This window comes from Mustela lutreola, chromosome 2 (assembly GCF_030435805.1).
Source record: "Mustela lutreola isolate mMusLut2 chromosome 2, mMusLut2.pri, whole genome shotgun sequence".
Classification (NCBI taxonomy): domain Eukaryota; kingdom Metazoa; phylum Chordata; class Mammalia; order Carnivora; family Mustelidae; genus Mustela; species Mustela lutreola.
In genome coordinates this window covers 129,194,172-129,215,086 of record NC_081291.1, presented here as the reverse complement: position 1 = coordinate 129,215,086, position 20,915 = coordinate 129,194,172, and the positions used below count along the sequence as shown (strand labels likewise).

At 41.0% G+C, this 20,915-nt stretch overlaps 1 protein-coding gene across 5 annotated transcripts in view; it reads right to left on the bottom strand.

Annotated features, from left to right (window-relative positions):
* Positions 1 to 4,179: 4,179 nt before the first annotated feature.
* The window catches only part of PLD1 (phospholipase D1), a 200,104-nt gene continuing 183,368 nt past the window's right edge, over positions 4,180 to 20,915 (bottom strand). For all 5 annotated transcript variants that reach the window (XM_059163476.1, XM_059163478.1, XM_059163473.1 and 2 more), the window contains 3 exons: positions 17,872 to 18,025; positions 10,925 to 11,042; positions 4,180 to 9,299 (listed from right to left, as the gene is read on the bottom strand). In XM_059163476.1, coding sequence (XP_059019459.1) covers positions 9,075 to 9,299; positions 10,925 to 11,042; positions 17,872 to 18,025 — 497 coding nt within the window. In that variant the 3' untranslated portion in view covers positions 4,180 to 9,074. The remainder of the gene's footprint in view (positions 9,300 to 10,924; positions 11,043 to 17,871; positions 18,026 to 20,915) is intronic.

The following is a 20,915-nucleotide window of genomic DNA, read 5'->3' as shown; positions in this document are numbered from 1 at the left end:
CTTCGTTTGGCCCCCTCTTTTTAGTCTGGGTTTTTGGAGAAGGGAGCTAAGATGGTGGCATAGTAAGAAAACCCTAGACTCCTCTCATCCCATAGTTACCAACTAGATAACTATAAAATCATCCTAAATACCCCAGAAATCAACCTGAAGACTGACGAACAAACTGCCCAACTAAGGGGAGAAAAGAAGCCACATAATGGAAGGTAGGAAGTATGGAGACACAGTTTGGGGGAGAAATGGATCACTGGTGCTGCAGTGATTGAATTTTATTTTATTGAATTTTAATTTTCCATGATCTTTCAAATGATATTTTGACCTCATGTTTAAAAGTTACATTATGGACGCCTGGGTGGCTCAGTGGGTTAAGCCGCTGCCTTCGGCTCAGGTCATGATCTTAGGGTCCTGGGATCGAGTCCCACATAGGGCTCTCTGCTCAGCAGGGAGCCTGCTTCCCTTCCTCTCTCTCTGTGCCTCTCTGCCTACTTGTGATCTCTCTCTGTCAAATAAATAAAATCTTTAAAAATAAATAAATAAAAATAAAAGTTCCATTATGACAGCTTTAACTAACTATATTTTATTTTTATTTTTATATATTATTTTTTTTAAAAGTGCCTGAGATTTAACAAACTAAAGAAAAATTTAGAAATCCAACTCTTACCACACCACTTTAACACAAAAACAGCTCATTTCTTTGGGTTCTCCTCTGCACTTTCTGAATTCACCCAAAGCATCCCATGTATCAGAGCACAGATAGATTTGCGGGTAGAGGGTGGAGACGGCAACTTTTCAGTCCACCTTGCCCATAATCTGAACAAAGTGCTCTGCATAGTGATAAGACAAATGCAGAGTATTTAAAAAGTTGGACAGGGCCTGCTTTCAGGGAAGTTATGTAACTCTAAACAGGGTAAAAATAACATCATGAAAAATCAGAGGTATATGCTAGGGTGCTGTTGATGCCTCACCCTATATGCCCACTGCTTGCCTCTGAGCTCTCCTGCAGCTGCAGTTGAGGTTCCCTATGTTGCAACTTTGCCTCATGGGCTTCTGGCTGCTTCTCCACTGGCTGTCTCTGACCCACAGCAGCTTGCTGAGCCTGCCTGCAGGAAGTTCCCGAAATGCCCAGGATGTGACCCTGCTGGGTACTTTCTCAACCAATGAGAAATGGAAGCTTGAGGATAAGGACGGCTGCCTCCCGAGCCTTCAGGGATCTAAGCAGGATCTGACCCTGCTGCATTCAGTGTTAACTCCCTCTTTAATCTATTATCGAGTGGCTTTGCCTGGCCCCACCTTGCTTCACCCTCTCCTCCACATGTGCTTCCTTAGAGTTCTAAGTAAACCAGATTGCAGGTGAGCACACAGCTGGTAGTTGGTGGGATCACCTGAGCATTGTGTAGAGTAATAAGATGGGGGAGCTCCAGCCAGGACCTGGGGTGGGATCACCTGAGCATTGTGCAGAATGAGAAGACCCAGGAGCTCGAGCCAGAACCTGCGATCATGAAAGGGGAGCCACAATGATTTTTTTTTTTTTTTAAGATTTTATTTATTTGACAGACAGAGATCACAGGTAGGCAGAGAAGCAGGCAGAGAGAGAGGAAGGGAAGCAGGCTCCCTGCTGAGCAGAGAGCCCGATGCAGGGCTCAATCCCAGGACCCTGAGATCATGACTTGAGCTGAAAGCAGAGTCTTTAGCCCACTGAGCCACCCAGGTGCCCCCACAATGATTTTAAAGTAACCAGTCACCTGGAAGCCAAGGAAAGCTAGACTTTCTCTAGTGAGATAAACACTGAATGTCATTGTTGAAAAAGCCAGTGAGGTACAAAAATAAAAATAGGCAAAAGGAATTTGTGTTTTAAGAATTGAAATTGAATTGATAGTGACTGGAAGGGGAGGGGAGAGAAGGGAGCTTCCCTTTCTTGATCTGGGTGTTGCTGAGCTCTCTATGTTAAATTCCTGAAAAAACACCAAGCTGCCTATTTATCACATTGGCACTTTCTGTAGTTATGTTACAGTGTGGAAGAAGCATAAGTCAGTCAGTCTAGGTGGAGGGGCTGGAAACCAAATGGTAGTAGGTCATAGAGCAGCTAGAATGTGAAAAAGGAGCAACAGAACACCCTGAAGAAGCTTGACTCTATCAATTGTCTGTTGCTGTGTCACAAACCAACCCAGAACTTAAGGGCTTATGATAGTGACTGTTCATTTGCTTATAATTCTGTGGGTCAGCCATTTGGGCTGGACTCAGCTGGGTGGTCCTGCTGAGTCCAACTGCCAAAGAAAGTTGGACTGGGTCAGGGTGATCTAGGGTGATCTACCTTACACCCATGTCAGGTAGTTGGTGCTGGCTGTCATCTGGTCCTCTCTTTTAGTTTGGTCTCTCATCACTTGGTGACAGCATTTAAGGATTAGAGTGGAAGTTTGAAAGTTGTGCAGTTTCATTGCTGCCATATTCTATTGGTCAGAGCAAGTCATAAGGCCCACCCTGGTTTAACAGTAGGGCATGATGGGGACCGTGGGGCCCTAGACAGCACATGCCTCATCTTAAAGGGATAGCTTTTCAGCTCCAACAGAAGTTGATACCATGTGTCCCACTGTTCCTAGACATTCTGATTTTGTGTAAAAGTCAGAAACCTTAAATGTCATGTAAAATCTCTCAATTTTTATGTTTAGCAACAAATTCACAATGTTAAACAATGTTATATGGTCCAAATAAATATGCCTATGAGTCTTACAACCTCTGCCTCAGATGATAGAAAGATTTAGAAAAATTGAGACCATCATTTTCCAAATCAAAGTGGAAACTAATTTAAGAAATACATACTCTCTCTTTGGCCTATGGGTCATCAGCCTGTGACTTTTGGTACATTTCTGTAGTGTAGGAAACCAACAAAGTAAGCATAATAGGAATTTGGAGAAAACCACCTTTTATTTCCTCCCCTTAGACACCCCTCTCTGCCCTCCCTCCAGCTTAGAACCTCCACTTGGAAATTACTATTATTTTTATTTTCAGTTGTTTTTTTAACTGAAGTATAGTTGACATATATCCTATTACTTTCAGATATACATCGTAGTGACTCCACATTTTTACACATTATAAAAAGATCCTCAGGATGGTCTAGTTACCATCTGGAAATCCCTCTCATTTTATGGCCTTCTGGAAGTGCGAAAAAGTCTAGACCACGGGTTTGGGTGTGAGGTGTGTTGTCCTCTCTATTCTAGATGGCCTGTCTCACTTTCAGAGAGTAGATGAAAGGCATCTGCTGTAGTTTGATAGAAATACCTACTGTGTGCAAGGCATTGCATCTCTTTGGCCTTCATGAGTGAGGCTTTATTGCCACATTTGAAGACCTCTGGATTATTTGCTGGCAGAGTCCCATGACTGGCAAGTAGCAGGGTGGAAATCTGGTGTGAGCTCTCTTGAATGCTGAAGCCCATGCTTTTTCCACTGGTGTTTGCTGTTCAGTCCCACACCTGTACCTCATACACCTGGGGGTTTTATGTGAGCCCCTGGAGCCTTGAAGAGGGGGTAAAGGACAGTCTCAAGGCTATGACCATTCCTGTGTGTGAAGCTCCAGAGCAACTGAATGAGCTGAAACGTGTAACGTGCTTAGAAGAGGTCCTGGCCAACAAAGTCACTCGTGATAGCTCTTACTGTTACTGGTAGTAGTAATATGGTTGTTTTCCTGGTTCCTACTCTGGTGTCCTCAAAGACTGGTATTTATTCTATTTCACTCTAGTCATTTGTTGTTTTCTCCAGCTTGGTAATTCCCATACTTGCACCCAAATAGCTCTTATTTCAGGCACTTTCTTATTTTAAGAAGGGAACTTTGCACTCTCAATTCACTAGAATGTGGGCCCCATGAAGGGTCACCTGGTCTTTGTTCACTGATGCGCCCCAGTATCCCTACTGGCCTTGCTCAGTATGTGCTCACTGGAAGTGGTCTCAGTCTTTTAAAAGAAATTCGCCACCTCTCTCTATCGTCACACCCCACGGGGAACAGAGGTCTGGGAGAAGCACAGGATGCTGAGACTCTGAGGCTGACCTGTGTGGGGGCTCACCACCGGGGTGTGGGGTGGGGTTCCACAGACACACAGGTGTGTCTCAGGCCCAGACATGCAGCACTCTGGCTCTCAAGGTCCTGGTGTGGAACAGGGAACTGTTTTTCGGATAAAGGGACACTGCTCATTTCACACTTTTAATTATTTAATGAATATTTACATTAAAAAAAAAAGCAGTTAAGGAACCAGGCACAGAGAGCATTGATTGTGAGGCAGAGAATGGATACATGGATCATTTCCAATGCTTCACAGATGGAAAGTTCACAGGAAACTGAGTCTTCTGAGTTTAGAGTTCTCATTCTAAATACAGATGCTTCAACCAATCCATCCTCATTTTTTTTTTTTTTTTTAACATTTTAGTTACACACGTTGTCAGCCATGTATGCCTGTGAGTGCTCAGCTGGGAGAAGCCTGCTTTAGCTGATAAGATCTCTTTTCAGAACCAAAACCATGTGATTTTACTCCTGAAACAACCTTGTTCTTAAAAATAAATCCATTGTAGAATGCTGGACTCTGGGATAGCAAGACTTGAAAACCTTGTTAGCGAAGAGATTATAACTCCTCCAACTCTGTTTGGTTGAGGTACTCTGGAATTCTCTGCTCTCTCTAGAGGAAGGAGCAGTAGGCTTTTCTTAAATATGGTGAATATTTTAGCATTTGCAGATCATTTGGTCATGAATGCATGTAAATGAATGGACATGGCTGTGTTCAAATAAAACTTTATTTACAAAAACAGGAGGTCCAGCCTTGGTGTGCCAAGTGCTGCAATAGAGGTGAGGCTCGGAGCCTGAGTTCTGTCCAGAATATTGAAATACTCTGAATCCATATTCCTTGCCAAGTATTTGTTTTTTGTGTCATGACATGTGCTCCAACGGCAGTACTTCAGTATGAAGTTTTAGAGTGGTTCAGGAGAATGCAGTGCCTTTGGCCCAAACTATTTTGTGTGAAGAATCCAAGTAGATCGACATTACAGGGCATGATGGTCTATTACCTAGTGTCTGGCAGAATTAGGGTGACATTCACTTACATACATTTATTAAGAATAAAGTGGACGGTTATAGCTGCTTGGGGATGGAAGAGAGTAGTTAAGCCTGCATTTTGGTTCAATTGCCATCCTAGTCTCTGACTTTACAACTTCAAATCGTCAGCATGACAAATTTTCATTTATCTTATGTTTGATTACTGTTTTTAAGCTTAAAAGTAACAATAATATAAGGGGAAAATAAAACAACCTATAAGAAATTAAATCATAAAACATTCACTTCTTTTAGTGAATGCTTCCAATTTCAAGTCAGTCAGTACTATCTCACATGTGAATTAAATGCCATTAGGAATCATTTTATGGTACTTGCCCACCCCCCTAAGAATAATGCGAATTCACTGACTTTCACCTGCAACTTTCTGAGAGATGCTGATGATGAATTCCTTTTCTAGTGCATTTCTAGATTCAAGATTCTCAAGGCCCATCCATTTTAAACCTCCAAACTGTCAGTAGTAATTGGCCTCAGAGGATCTTCTAGGGTAATACAAATGTATTTCTAAGCACACTTAAAGTCCTTTAGCATTTGCTCATTTTATACAAGAGACTGTAGAGAGGGATGAGGAGACATGAAGGATCCTCTTTGTCCCTGCTACAGAGGGTGACAGACATCAGAAAATGCTCAAGTGCCTTATCAGATCAGGGAGGTTAATAAGACGATTATCTCTGTTAAAAAATAATAATATTTTGTCAGTCACTTAAAAGGGTAAGTTAAACGGAAGATTTGTTTAGAGACCTCATTTTTTTTTTCCCCAGAAACTCTTTTCTTGTTCTCTGAAATGGTTAACGTAATAAAGAGGTCCTCTACTTGGGGACAGAGGCTGAAGGAACAAGGGGTGAGAAGATGCAGGAGGAGGAACAGGTGGTTCTTGATGAGCATACAGATCTGGTCCACCTATAGGCTGGCGTCTGCAGAAAGGCTTCTCAGCCTGCTGTTTTCATCTGGGAGACTATTCATTCATGATGTATTACATTTTCCCACGTTAGTACACAAGATGTGAACTGTTCATGTTTTTGACTACCTACAGATGAAATTTTCTTCCAAAGGGGGCATTAAAAGAAAACCAGTATTTTGTTTTACCATATGCCACTCAACTATCTAATGACTGCCTGCCTCTCCAAGCCTCTGGGTGATGCCTTAGAGTTGAGAATGAAGACTGTCCCAAGGGAAGGGCGAGTCACCACCAAGTGCACACTTGATACCAAGCAAATGCCTGCACCAGACCAGTACTCTCCAAGGAGTAGGCTTGGACAGTCTGAGTAGTCTGAGTAGCTAGTCTACTTTCTGCCAGTCATTTTGTATAATCATAGAATTTTTCCTTCTTGAAAACAAAGTATTAGAGATTGTCAGAGTATGGGGGACAACATTAAAGGGCATTTTAGAAGATCAAAGTCAATTTAAAATATGGAACCGATTCATAATAGCTTTTCGGGGGCTTTAAATCATTTGCATTTTGAAGTTGATATCAGATATTGCAATGTTAAAGATAAGTTATTTGAACTTCTACTATTAGGTAGTAGTGGTGTTAAAATGCCATAATTAGGCCATGCAGTACACCATGTGCCCACACCCCATGTAACTTTTGCAGAATGCTGCCCTACCTAAGCTGTTATTGCAAATAGGCAATCATTACACGGAATCTTCCAGAAAATCCACCCAAGTAAAGTGGTAGCCTCTCATCTTTACGGAAGAATGTCTTGCCTTTGAGAAGATGCAATAGAAAGGAAACTTGCCCCAGAAGCCAACAGTAAGATTTCTTGCCTGAGATGATGTAAGTTTGTCATTTCATTAACTCTGTCCTCCACCTCGTTTATTCACCCACCGAAGAGTTACTGAGCACCTCCACTGTGCCAGGTACCTACCGTTCCAGGATGTGAGGACACACTATGAACAAAACATGGCAAAGTCCCTGCAGGACAGGGGGAGACAGAACACTTAAGTACATGACACCACGGTGTTTGAAGCAGCTGAGAGACATCCTGCCTTAAATTTGTTTGCTGCCTCTCCTCACTTGTGGATACTGATGACATCAAGGGGGAGGCCACAGATGGACCAGCACAATTTCACCAGTCCTCCCTCTACTATCTCATAGTTGGGTGAACTCAAGGGAGTCCTTCAACCAATCTGGGCCTCAGTTTCCTCATTTATAAAATGGGGAGAGGCTGGGTTAAGTGATTTTTTTTTTGAGAGAAGGGGAACTTTTAGGCTTTTATTTTTCATAGTGTTGAGAGCATTTTGCACAAAATCAAAAACCAGTGTTGACTGTCGTACAGTTTAAAAAATATGGAAAAGTAAACTATAAGGAATCCTTAGGTAGTCCACATCCACTCAACATTTTAAATGTCAATCTAAACTTCATAAATAGCAAATGCCTTATTTACAGCTGCTGTAGAATGAAGTCATTTTATACCACCTCCAGCCATCTGAGAAATTATTCATAAAGCACAGCCCCACCTCATTTGTGAAATGTTCTCTAGTTGTGAAATCCTCTCCTGAGTGTGACACTCTCTCCTACTCACCCAGATTACTGACTTTGTACTCCTGCTTAACATTTTCCTAGCTCCATAAAACAGGGATTGGATCCTCACTTTTTTTTTTTGAAGAATGACTCCAGTGAGATCTGTCCTGGTAATCCATTCATGTGTGATCAATGCACCTACATCATGTTTTATGGGCACAGGCCTTTTGGGAACCCACATTAGCTCTTCAGGCTGTAAGAATAGTTCTGCTTAGTAACATAAAAGCTAGGGTGTACCAAAGGGTATGTTACCATTCAAAGAGGAAAAATGGATTTCTAGAAAAATTCATAGACTAGGACAATGTGAATTAACGAATATCCTAACCTCTTTGGAAGCGGGGTGGAATGTCAATGCGTATTTAATAAATACAATAACACAGGTTAAGTAGCAAGCATTTTGCAATTTTTCTTTAAGAAGGTAACATAGCTGGGAGAGCTGAATGTCAAGGTTAGGCTTCTACTTACTAATTTGGTATGAGTTATGAAGCATCTGGTTCTCTTAAAAGACAAATTGCAATTTTCAAATGGAAAACCTCTAATTTCAATCAATCCAGCAGCTAAAGATGACAGGAAATTTTCCAGGACTATAAGGAATCTTCTTTTCTTGTCTGGATCAGATCCCCATGGCTACCTTGGAGGCTTCTGAAGGCTGTGTGCTCTGCCTCTGAGTTTTATCAGCTGCTGTGGAATGAAATATCCTACACCTGTTTTCAGATTTGATCAGGTGGGCCCTATCAAAAGACTGTATCTAGTCATTGCCTTTGAAGGCAAAGTAAAATCTCTGCCTCAATAACCAAATTTAATTCCTTCCTATTGTTCTGTGGTGTTAAGATCTATAGTGTCAATGTTATCAGAAGAACCTAATGTGGGCTGCTGTGTACATAATGTCTACCGTGTCCTTTCAGTCACTGAAAAGGGATAAGGACCCCATCCTTGCCTGGCTGAACACTCCTACTTCAGGACCAGATGGGCAGGGGCATTCCCCTGTCACCTTGAAGAACCTGAAAGCAGCATTACAACATCTTCTAGGAATAAACAATGTCTCAAACTGTGTGTGTATGTACTAGGGCAGGTCCAGCAGTCATTGCTGCATAATGGGGGTCAGAGAAGAACAAGGAGGTTTCAACAGTTTTTGGCAACCTAGATCACAGGCACAGGTAAATTCTTGTTAGAAAAGGAAGAGCACTCTGGTGTACACCATGGAATTTGTTGTTGAGTATATGCTACCAATAAGAATACAGTCCCTTTTTCAGAGGGATAAGCAGGAGGAGTTAGAAAGCCCACCTGATGTTCAGCGTCCTTCGATCAGTAGGACCTCAGCCCTGCCCAGCCAATCCAGAGGGTCCCTGCGGCAGATCCCAGGGTATACCAGGGCTAGCTGAGGCTGTGAGGATCTCCCTAAAGTCACAGTGTGCAGTGTACTTTTCAAGGTGGAAGTCCTTGAGCTGCAAATGAGTATCTCCCTTAAGTCCAAACCTCTGTGGGCACTATGGCTTCTTTGGTTCCAACAGAAGGCAGGAGGCTTTCTTCAGACAGGAAATAAAAAGGGAATTGCACTAAGAACCCACGGATCTTTTTCAGTTCTTCCTCAGCTCTAATGGGATCTTCCCTTGCTAAGACGGGCTTGGTTATAAAGTCTCTCAATTGAATTAAATTGTGTACTTCATCATTGGGAAGGCACCGGAACACCTGATTAAAACACAAATAGGAAGAAATGAGGTCGTGAGTTTAAAAGATATCCCCTTTATGGAAAATACATGTTCTGACAGACCAAATCTTTGCTTTACGAAACACGTAGTAGTTTTAAGCCACAAACCTGACTGAAGAGTTGCTTTTCTTATTTGCTACCAAGAGATGACTAGATTTGCTTCCATCAAAAAGAAAAAATCTTAGAGCCTTCTATCTGATCTACACGAGTCACTGACTTCAGGATAAAGTCAAGCTAGTGGTAGGGGAATTCCACTGATGTTAGTCCACATTCAGGTTAGGATTTTGGATAATAATTCTCAGAATTTCACTGGAGGTTCTGGTCAAAGGGGAATATTGCAGATTATATTGTCTCTTCATTTTTCAAAAATGTTCATATCTGTACCTTTAAAGGTACCAATTGTACACTTATTGTGCTAATTGAAAATGAGCTTCTTATATCACAATAGTTCCCTCCTAAATTCTTCAGCATGTATTAAGAATATGAATGTGCCTATATAATCACGATAGCATTTTCACACCTCAGAAAATCAATTCCAAGTCATTTAAGATATGGTCCATATTCAGATTCATCCTGTTGTTCCCAAAATGTTTTTTTATAGTCGCTTTCCTGTACTGCATCCCCCCACCACCACCATGAGGATCAAAACAAGGCTATGCTATGCATTTTTAAAATTACATTTTAGAAGACTCCATGCACATGACCTATTTGACTGTGGCCTTGAGTCCTCAGTATCAAATAAAGCTATATAGACTGTCATGTTTCATTAGGAATGATGAATTTTCCAGCTGGAAGGGACTCCAGCAGTCATGAAGAACAGTAACACACTCTTAACCAATTTCTGCTAGATGGTAAGCAGATCTCAGCTCGAATATTTCTAGGACAGAAAGCTGGCTACTTCAAGAAGTAACTTGCTCCCCTGTTGCACAGCTCCTACCTCTTGTACATTCTTTATCATAACCAATGTATACAACTTACCAAAGGATACATTTGGCCTCCCTAACACATGGAGCTTGTTTTAAAACCTCTTTCCAAAATTAGAGCTGCCCAACAGAGAAGTGTTTCGTTATTAGTAAGTTCCATCATAAGGATGGATATCATTTACTATGCTATGTGCTAAATACATTTAAAAGCCTACTCTTTATTATCATAAGCGCCCCGGTAGATACTCCTTCCAGTATATAGAAGAAAGGAGAGCTCAGAAAGTCAAATCACTACATACATAGTTCTGTCACCAGCAGCTGGGTGAGCTGGGTCGAACTCAGGTCTGACTCATTTTTGGATACCATTTGCCTCTTTTCTCTGTCACTAGACACATCCAAAAGCTGGGTAAGCACCTTCCAAGGATGCTCATGATGGGATCCCAGAGTCAGATGAGAGATCAGTATATCACTAATGGCTCTTCGAAACCATAATCCATGATACTTTTTGACTCTGTTTTTTAGGGTCTACAAAGAGGTATTTTATTACAACTTGGAAATGTACTGTTGTTTTTTTTTTTTTACACTCATTAAGAATACTCTGTTCCAATAATATGCAACAATAACAACGTGCTTTTGTGATGTGGTTCAATTAAAAAAGGGGAGGGGAGATATGCAAACCTCACCTTATCATAAATTGTAGCATTACGAGCTGCTGTTGCAACCCACACCTCCTTGAAGAATTTGTCACTCACTGGATCCTGAATGTTTTCACTTGATTCAGAAAGATAGCCAAGGACAACCCTGAAATACAAGTATGCTCCAAAATGAGTTACTGAGATCAAAAAATTTGCTGCAGGTATTGTTTCTAAGGTAATGTAATTCAGGCTCTCAACCACACAAGTCCTTTATTTTTATTTATTTTTTATTTTTTTTAAAGAAAATCAGAGGAAGCCATTAAACTCTCTCTCTGTGTGTATAAAACCTTCCTTGCAAAACAAAACAAATCTAAGCTGTTATGATGCTTGAAAATTTTAACTGTTGGATAGGCAGAAACACCTGAATTCAGTTCCAAGAGAGTCCTTGGAATTTGGCCTAAGGGGATGAGACTTGGAGTATAGGGTTAGCATTCAAAGGGTCAGCACCCAGGGGGCACCTGAGTGATCTGGTTGGGCATCTGATTCTTGATTTTGGCTCAGGTAAAGATCTCAGGGTCCTGGGATCAAGCCCTGTATTGGGCTCCACACTCAGTGGAGAATCCCCTTGGGGCTTCTTTTTTGTCTCTCCTCCTTTCTCTCTCAAATAAATAAATCTTTTTTTTTTTTTTTTTTTTTTTTTTTTTTATTTTTTTTTATTTTTTATAAACATATATATGTATATAAATAAATCTTTTAAAATACACACACACGGGGCGCCTGGGTGGCTCAGTGGGTTAAGCCGCTGCCTTCGGCTCAGGTCATGATCTCAGGGTCCTGGGATTGAGTCCTGCGTCGGGCTCTCTGCTCAGCAGGGAGCCTGCTTCCTCCTCTCTCTCTCTCTCTCTGCCTGCCTCTCTGCCTACTTGTGTGATTTCTCTCTGTCAAATAAATAAATAAAATCTTTAAAAAAATAAAATACACACACACACACACACACACACACAAAACCCCATGTACCAGCAAAAGTGCCAAGTCCTTTCCAAGAACTGTCTCAACAAAGTTATGAATAAGCAACTATTATTATCTCCATTTTACAAATAAGGGAACTAAGGCACATAGAGGGTAAGTGACTTGTTCAAGGTCACCCAGCTGGTAAGCTATAGATCTGTGACTCCAGACCATTTGACTCCCAAACCTATGCTCTTAACCAGAATGAAATAGTCCTTTTTCTTCCCTTCCTCTTTCCCTCCTTCCCTTCCTTCTCTTGGGCCAAGAAATATTTCAAACTCTAGAGCACAGAAACAAACACAAAAGACATGGAGCTTCTTTTGGTAGTTAAATTAAATGGGTAAGGTCAATAATGAATAAATCATATCCTTAAAAATAATGAAGTAGTGTGATAAATACTGGGTGTGCTTTAAAAGTATGGGAGCCTTCCCCTCCACCCTTCCGGTTGGCCTGACCCCACCTATCTTTCAGCATTCAGTGCAAGGCTTCCCCTTGATTCATGGCTCCCCCTTCTCCCAGCTCCCATTTTTCCCTGTCAGGCCTCAGAGATTTGGACATTCTTCTTTTGCTCCCCCACTGAACCTCATACTTGCTTTATCAGAACACCTGCAATACTTCATGTACTTTTTGTTTTTAACAGGTTTATGTCCCACAGCTAGCTGGTTAGTTCTTTAAGAGAACATGACCTGGCTACTCATAATCCCCGAAGTGCCCGGCAAAAAAGAAGCCACATAACTAGATGTTGTCCTATTCGATCATATATAAACAGTGGACTAGAAACAATTTCTTTTTTTTTTTTTTTTAAAGATTTTATTTATTTATTTGACAGAGAGAAATCACAAGTAGATGGAGAGGCAGGCAGAGAGAGAGAGAGAGAGAGGGAAGCAGGCTCCCTGCTGAGCAGAGAGCCCGACGTGGGACTCGATCCAGGACCCCGAGATCATGACCTGAGCTGAAGGCAGCGGCTTAACCCACTGAGCCACCCAGGCGCCCCTAGAAACAATTTCTTAAGCAAAGCAAGATACATTTTAGAGGTCGCATTTGAAAACAATAAAAATCCTTGTACTCATGGAAGGCCTTGAGTAAAAAAAACATTTCTACCTCAATCCTGTGAGGTACATGGTACATGATTCCCATTTTGTAGATGGAAAGCTAAAATTTGGAGACCTACTACTAACAAAGCTAGATTTTAAATGGGACCTAAAGCCCTTTCTCACATGCCTGATTGGTTCAAAGAAAATCAAAAAAGTCTTATGTTACACTGAAGATAGAAGTGAGGACTAGGCCTTAGAAGGACTTCGTCTTTTACACTGAGAGAAGCTGGGACATATTACAGACTCTGGAGTGATAGGATCTGACTTTACATTTGAAAATATGGCTGCTATACTGAAAATAGAATGTGGGGGCAAGGGCTATAACAGCGAGACCACTTAGGAGCTCCTGCAGTAATCTGAGTGAGAGATGATGGGGCTTGGGCAGTGGAGAGGAAGGTGTGGAGCCAACAGGTTGTACTGACAGAGCAGGTATATGATGTGAAAAGAAGTGAGGCTTCAAGGATAACAATGGGGGTAGTGCCAGTTTGTGGGAAAAGACTAGTAATTCAGTGTTGAACCTGTTGAGACTTCCATTAAACATTCACAGGGTAATGCAAAGTAGGCAGCTGGAGAAAGGAATCTCGAGTTGGGGAGAGTATAAATTTCCAGTTGGCTGGAGTATAAATCTGAGAATTATTTTATATATGTATTCATAAAGCCATGGACTTTACCTGGTTTACCAAAGGAGTGAGTTTAACCGAAAAGAGGCCCTGCTGAGCTTTAGTGGGAGGGAAAAGAAGGAACAGCAAATGAGCCTGGAGAAAAGCAAAGGTGTTGAATCTTGGAACCACACTAAGTTTGCCCAGAACTGTGTCAAATTCAAATAAGAATTGACCACTGAATCCAACAGTGTGGAAATCCTTCTGCTGTTACCCTCTCTGTATTTAAATAAATGTGGATTGACATCATTGTTCTTAATGGTTGCAAAATTTCCCATCATGTGAAATTTCTTTAACCAAGTATTTTATTATGACCTTTGGGATGGTTTCCAGTTTTTCATTATTCTGCACAGTTTTACAATGAACATAATTTATTCATCATGCATAATACTTTGTGAATTTATAGGACTCTTTTACTAGGAAAAATTTTGGAATTAAATTTTACTTCAAGAAAGGCTGTTCCAACACAGACGCTGTGACCGTGCCTGTTCTCTCCAGTCATCCCCAACATGATTAATTCCTGAAAAAGCTCAGCCATTTTTACAAGGATAAAAGGACATTTCATTTTAGTTTTAGTCTGCACTTTTCCCACTATCTAAAAATTCTTTAAAATAAATGGATTTGGCACCATGGGCTCACTTAGGATTTTTTAGAGCTTTATAACCTCAAAATTTTATTTCCACTTCAAATAATGTCTCCTTCAGACTATCGAAGAATAACTTTTAAAATGGATTTAAGGAAAAAAAAATGGATTTAAAGAATGGTGTTTGCACACAGATGCTGGCTGCTAAGACCCAAAGCAAAATCTGCAGCAAATCTGACGGGCAGTGCAAGTCATGACAATACATCAGTTATAATACCTTTGATGGGGATCAGGTCTAACAGCTGAAAACTTGGCAGAAACAGTTCTATGATGTTGCTTTTAACTTCAAAACAGGAGGTGACACAATGTGTCTAGCAAGTTATCGGTTAAGAGCTTTGTTTGTAGAATAAGTATTTAAATAAGTCTATAAGAGCTAATTTCTAGTAATAAATTATTTTCCCTGTCAGTTTTCTGTTAAAATGCACAGTAAAGTGAAATTCTCTGGATATTCTTTTGAGAACTAAGGTGAGGGAGAACATGTCTGATTTAATGTAGGTGCTTATAATGGGAATTATTTAATGGTTTATTTTTTATGCATCAGTGGAACAGGAGGAAAACTGCAGAAAATAGTTCTTGTTCTTTCCATTCCTCATGTCTATTGCATGACATGATTCTGAGCCGTACTTGGGTGGATAATGGTTTCTGTTGAGTGATGGTTACATCCGTACGGTTGGATAATTTTCCAGGACTTAATGAACTGTTCGGTTCAACATAGTTGCGACATTCAGTGCAGTACCCTGATGTTGACTTTATTTAGAATTGACTTCACATTGAAATGTGTCTCTCTATTTCTAGTCAAAAATAACCCAGATGGAAAATGGATTGAAGCTGCTTTTTTTTTAGTGAGAAAATGGCTGTGTTCTAGGCCCCAATATTATCTTTTAAGAACATTTTCAAAAATTATTATATTTTTAAAGATTTTATTTATTTATTTAACAGAGATCACAGGTAGGCAGAGAGGCAGGCAGAGAGAGAGGAGGAAGCAGGCTTCCCACGGAGCAGAGAGCCCAATGCGGGGCTCGATTCCAGGACCCTGGGATCATGACCTGAGCTGAAGACAGAGGCTTTAACCCACTGAGCCACCCAGGCACCCCAAGAACATTTCTTACCAAAAATAGCATGAGGTTTTCTTGTGGTATTTTTCTAATATATTAGCTGTGTTTCCCATTGGGGCAAAGTAGAAAATGATTGTTCATGAACAAATACCTTTTAAGACAGTTTGAAAACACATCCAGTTATTTATTTATTTATCTTAAAGATTTTATTTTTAAGTAATCTCCACAGCCAGCATGGGGCTTGAACTCTCAACCATGAGATCAAGAGTCAGCTCTATTGGCTGAGCCAGCCAGGTGTCCCTGTATCCACTTTTTTCTATCAGTGAAAAACCTGTCTATCAGTGAGGTATCAGTTAAAGGAATTACAGCATATTCACATGATATAATACAATGCAGCCATTAAATGTTATAGAAGAATACTTGATGACACAGAAGTATGTAACATTATTTAAATAATAAAGAACTTCCTAGGATTGCAAGATTCCAATTATGTTTTAAAAAAGAAATACGCTATAGTAATATATATGTGTCAAACAAAGGGGAATGATGTTTGTAACATTTTTTAAATAATGAAGAACTTCCTAGAACTGCAAGATCCTAAAAATGAAATACAGTGTAGTAATACATATGTGCCGAACAGAGGGGAATGATAGACAGCAAATGTTAAAGCTGTTAGCTCTGGGCAGTGGGACTACAGATGAATTTAATTTTCTTATTGCTTAACTATTTGCCAAATTTTCTACCACAAAAATAGGTTGTAATAAGAACCACCTACACCTTTATAATTATTATACATTTAGAAAGTTATAAAGAAGCTCACCACTTTAACGAGAATACTTAAGTTCTCACAAAACTGAAAAGACTGGTTTATACAAAGAAATACTTGCTTCCTCATAGATGCTGCCGTAGGCAATCGGTGGGCTGATTAACAGGGTACTAATTTTAATCTCCTCCCCACTAAATGAAACAAATTATCACCAGAAGCTAATTGAAAATCAGTGGTTTGAAAAAAAAGATCTTACTGGCAAAACAATTAGTAATAATGGCAATAAACACAGCCATAAGAACTGTGAGGAAGTTTTGACAGTCAGATTTTGAGGGATGGATTTGCCAAGCTCCTGGGGCAGAGAGAGCAGATTGACCCCCTCTCTGGAACTGAGGGAACTGAAGCTTATCTTGCTTCTCAAGAGTTGGAGCCTGGGCTGCTGGACAGGAGGAAAATGGCGGCCAGCATTTGCAGGGAGCCTAGTACTCAGGGTGTGCCTCTCTGCCAGTGAACCCATGTCCAAGCATCACCATTCACACCACAGGGTTAAAACAACGGCTCCTTTCCCCAAATAGCTTAAGGCTTCATCAGGGCCACTGGCTGCATCTCGCTGTGGAGGCCACAAAGAAAAACCCATCCCTGGCGGATGCAGCTCTAGAATCATGGACTGAGGAGCTCACTGCAAGGGCCTCGCCATAGGGGAATGCTCAGGATATTCCATGGACCATGAGTGAAGTGATAGGATCGGGGGTTCTAGAAGGATCCGTCTGACTACTGAGACTAGATTACAGGGTCTGGGGTGGGGCCAGTTAGAGACCGGCCCTAGAAGGTTCTCAGAAACATTAAGAGGAGGAGAGAGTCATTTAGGGTCCCCCAGACCTTGCTGCTCTGCCTAGTGTTCTCTCAGTTTGAGCACAGAGCAGTGTAGAATTCACATCTTGTTGCAGAAGATGAAGAATCTTTTGTGTCTGGGGCTGAAGTTTCCAAACTTCACCATCAGCAGTCACGGGCACCCTCCTTTAATACTCTCTATTACATCCTTGTATTATTGGGACTACTATAATTTTAAAAAATGAACTCCAAAAAACTTAAACAGGTCGGTGCCTGGGTGGCTCAGTTCATTAGGTGACTGCTTTCAGCTCAGGTCATGATTCTGGAGTCCCAGGATCGAGTCCCGCACTGGGCTCCCAGCTCCATGGGGGGTCTGCTTCTCCCTCTGACCTTCTCCCCTCTCACGCTCTCTGTCTCTCTCTCAAATAAATAAAATCTTTTAAAAAACCCAAAAACTTAAATAGGGGTGACTGAGTGGCTCAGTTGGTTAAGCACCCAACACTTGGTTTTGGCTCAGGCTTGTTCTGGGGTTGTGGGATAGAGCCCCCAGTCAGGCTCCATGCTCTGTGTGGAGACTGCTTGAGATTCTCTCTCCCTCTGCCCCTCCCCGCTGTTCACTCTGTCTCTAAAATAAATAAAATCTTAAAAAAAAAGAAATTAGATGGGTTGACCTGGCCTGGTCCTAAATCAATGAATAAATTTAAAATGCTATTTTTCTTGATTACACATAAAAATAATAAAAATGATTAAAATAGAAAATATTTACACCCACATAAAGTCCTTTTGCACACTACTGGTGATTCACATCTCCTACTCTGGGAGATGCTGTTTTAGACAAGAAGGACCTGGAGATGACATTTGTGTTCAGGGCAGGAGGTGGGGTTCCAGCACCCACCACAGTGAAACAAGATAAGAGGGCCACAGCTCTGGGGGGCCCACCTGAAGCACTGCAGCCGAAGTCCCTGGGCGAAGCGGCCAGCCTGGTACTCTTCTCCATCCATCACCGAAGGGACTGTCTCTGTGTCCTGCACGATGACAGCCATTTCACTGTCACGCTTCCCCAGCATGCTTCGATCATTTATGTTGGCAGAGCCTATAATGGGAAACAGTGACGTAGAACAACCTTCTTGGCAAAGAGAACTGTTGGTTGCCTTCCCTGCTCAATTCTTCCTTCCTAAGAAAACCTTAATTTTGTTCAGGTTATCAAGAAATGCTGAGTTTTGGGAAGGGGAGGCCCACCATAACCCAGGCATAAGTCTTGATCAGTCTAAGCCAGCTACAGTAATTTTGTGATTTTTACCCATGACTGGCTTAGGAATGGGCACTTGACATCAGTGTAGCCAGTGTGACATGAAGAAAAGTATGATGGGGCCTTCTGAGAAAGTCTGTCTCTTTATAAACAGACACCAGACTGGGATGCCATCTCTTAAAGCCTTTTGATATTCTGGGTTGGATGTTGGATGAGGACATGATTCCAGGAGCTGCTGTAGCCATTTTGTAACCACTAGGGGACAAGCAGACAAGTGGAAGATGGCAGAGCAGAAAGAAAAAAAAACCCTGAGTCTTTGAGTCACTGAACTAGCCAACTTTTTTACCTGCTGGTATGTGAAATAATACAATTTTCCTTATTGTCTCACAGACCTCTAGCTGAATTTTTCATCTGGTAGCTCAAAGGCTTCTAACTGATGTAATCATTATGCACACACACAAAAAAGACACACCAGTTTAATTTCGTCAGCTTTTAGACTTACTCTTTTGGAGTCTGGTAACTTAACTCAGCCGTGTAATTATGAATGTCAAAGCCCCAGAGCAGCTTCACAATCAAGAGCCCACTCTCAAAATACAGATTAGCATGAGTGGCTTTGGTTTTTATGTTCTCTTGCCTCACTTGTGTGGCATGCCAACTGCTTCTATATCAACTTTTTCCCATCTATTTTTAAATCCAAATGAGCTGAGAATGTTGACTTTCACATGTGAAGGGCAAGTATTTTAATATTAGTTCAACCTGGGCTTTCTCCATTCCTCTGCATATATTTGGAAACCCCAGCATGTTTTTCTGCATTCGTCTTTTGGATTCGTGCTTTTGAATCCTTGAGGTGTCCTATAAACTACAGAAGGAACCTGCCTCTTTTTTCTTCTTCCCCTTATCACACATTCCACAGTTTCTGCAGGCATGGAGTGGAAGGGCTGGACCGAACAGGAGCCAGAAGGGACCCTCTGGGATTGGGACCGTTAGGGTGTAAGGTGATAGTATAGCCCTCCCCTGAGCCCAAATGGCAGCAAGCTGTACATGAGGAAAAGCTGGCCCTTCCTAAGGAGGTCTTATTGCCATTTGCCACAATATTGTCCTATATTTTATATGCAAATCTGTGAGAACTATGGATGTGAATGGTGCCCCCAGTGACGATAGCTGACAGAGAAAGGGTGGAGCACCTCACAGAAATTTGGGAGCACTACCAGAGCTCTGTAAGGTGGGAATGAATGACATACTTTGTCTTGTTAGCAGTAGATTGTCTTTTATACATGCACGTAAATTTTGATGATGCTGTAAAACTTGCAGCCATATCTTTGGGCTTCAGAGTTGGCCCAGCATTAATCTTTTAATATTTTTTCTTACCTTTAATTTGATCTTTTACTAACTGAGATCATAAGATAGATCTTTTAAAAAAGCAGGGATATTTTTGTTTTTGGTTTTTTTCAAGATTTTACTTATTTGACAGAGAGGGAGGGCACAAGCCAGAAGATTGGCAGAGACAGACTCCCCTCTGAGCAGGGAGCCTGACGTTGGGCTTCATCCCACCTTCTTACTCCCGCTCAGCAATACCCACTCTGATGTTTCTGGTGTTAAATTGAGCTTTGTAAGGCAGAGGCAGTGTTTCATTCAATTTTTGTATCTCCCCTTTATGGATTAATGAACACTGAAAAAAACTAGTTCACTTCGTCAACAGGATAGGCTCAAATTCTACTTAAGAATAGTCTTATTTTACTTAGGAAAGCAAACAAAATGTTAGTTTGGTTAAGTGCCAATATTAAGATAGATTAGAAAAGTGGACTTGGTCACAGATTTCATGACCAGCAGGGGCACTCAAGGCAAGAGATAATTAAACCTCCACACAAAAGAGATCTTTAGTGTGAGAAAGCAAGTATTTCCTTGTGAGGAGAAAGGAAAAATAATTAGTTGTTTTGCTTCCGTTAGTTATTCAATGATTCTGGCATACATTTGTCATGTTAGAAAATTTAACCATAGGTTACTTTAGCTTCTTTGAACACCTGTAAAATATTTTCAACCTAACGTCTCAAACTCCTCTCTGAGAATTTGAAATATTGTTCTCAGTGTTAAGAATTTAAGTAGGGCTGATGTGTGAAACCACCAACAAACCTGCTTCTCTTAGAGTTTCCCTTGAGATACAAAAACCAAAAGTATCTTTGGATTTTTCCCATGGGGAAATCTGTTTTGTCTGTGAAGGAGAAAAAGAAATCTAGCCCCTAATGACTAGGAGGTAAAACCTCTCCACATTCCCAAGGCCACTTTGGTTTCAAGAAAATGGGTAAGTATTATGTACAAAATTGATCAATTATTGGGACGCCTGGGTGGCTCAGTTGGTTGAGCCACTGCCTTCAGCTCAGATCATGATCCCTGGGTCCTGGGATCAAGTCCTGCATCGGGTTCCTTTCTCGACAGGGAGCCTGCTTCTCTCTCCACCTCTGCCTGCCACTCTGCCTGCTTGTTTGTACTCTCTCTCTCTCTCTCTCTCTGACAAATAAATAAATAAATAAATAAAATCTTTAAAAGACTGATCAATTATTGCTAGCCTAAATAAATTGAGAGCTTTCTACAAAATAAGTCAGTTAAAAACCTCGACCTATTTAATCATTAGTTCTGTTACTGCAAACTACATTTATACTTTATTTAAAGTATGCAGGCTGAAAGCCAAAATGATCTTTAAAAGGAAAATATTTATATCTGTCAATATTTACTTCAA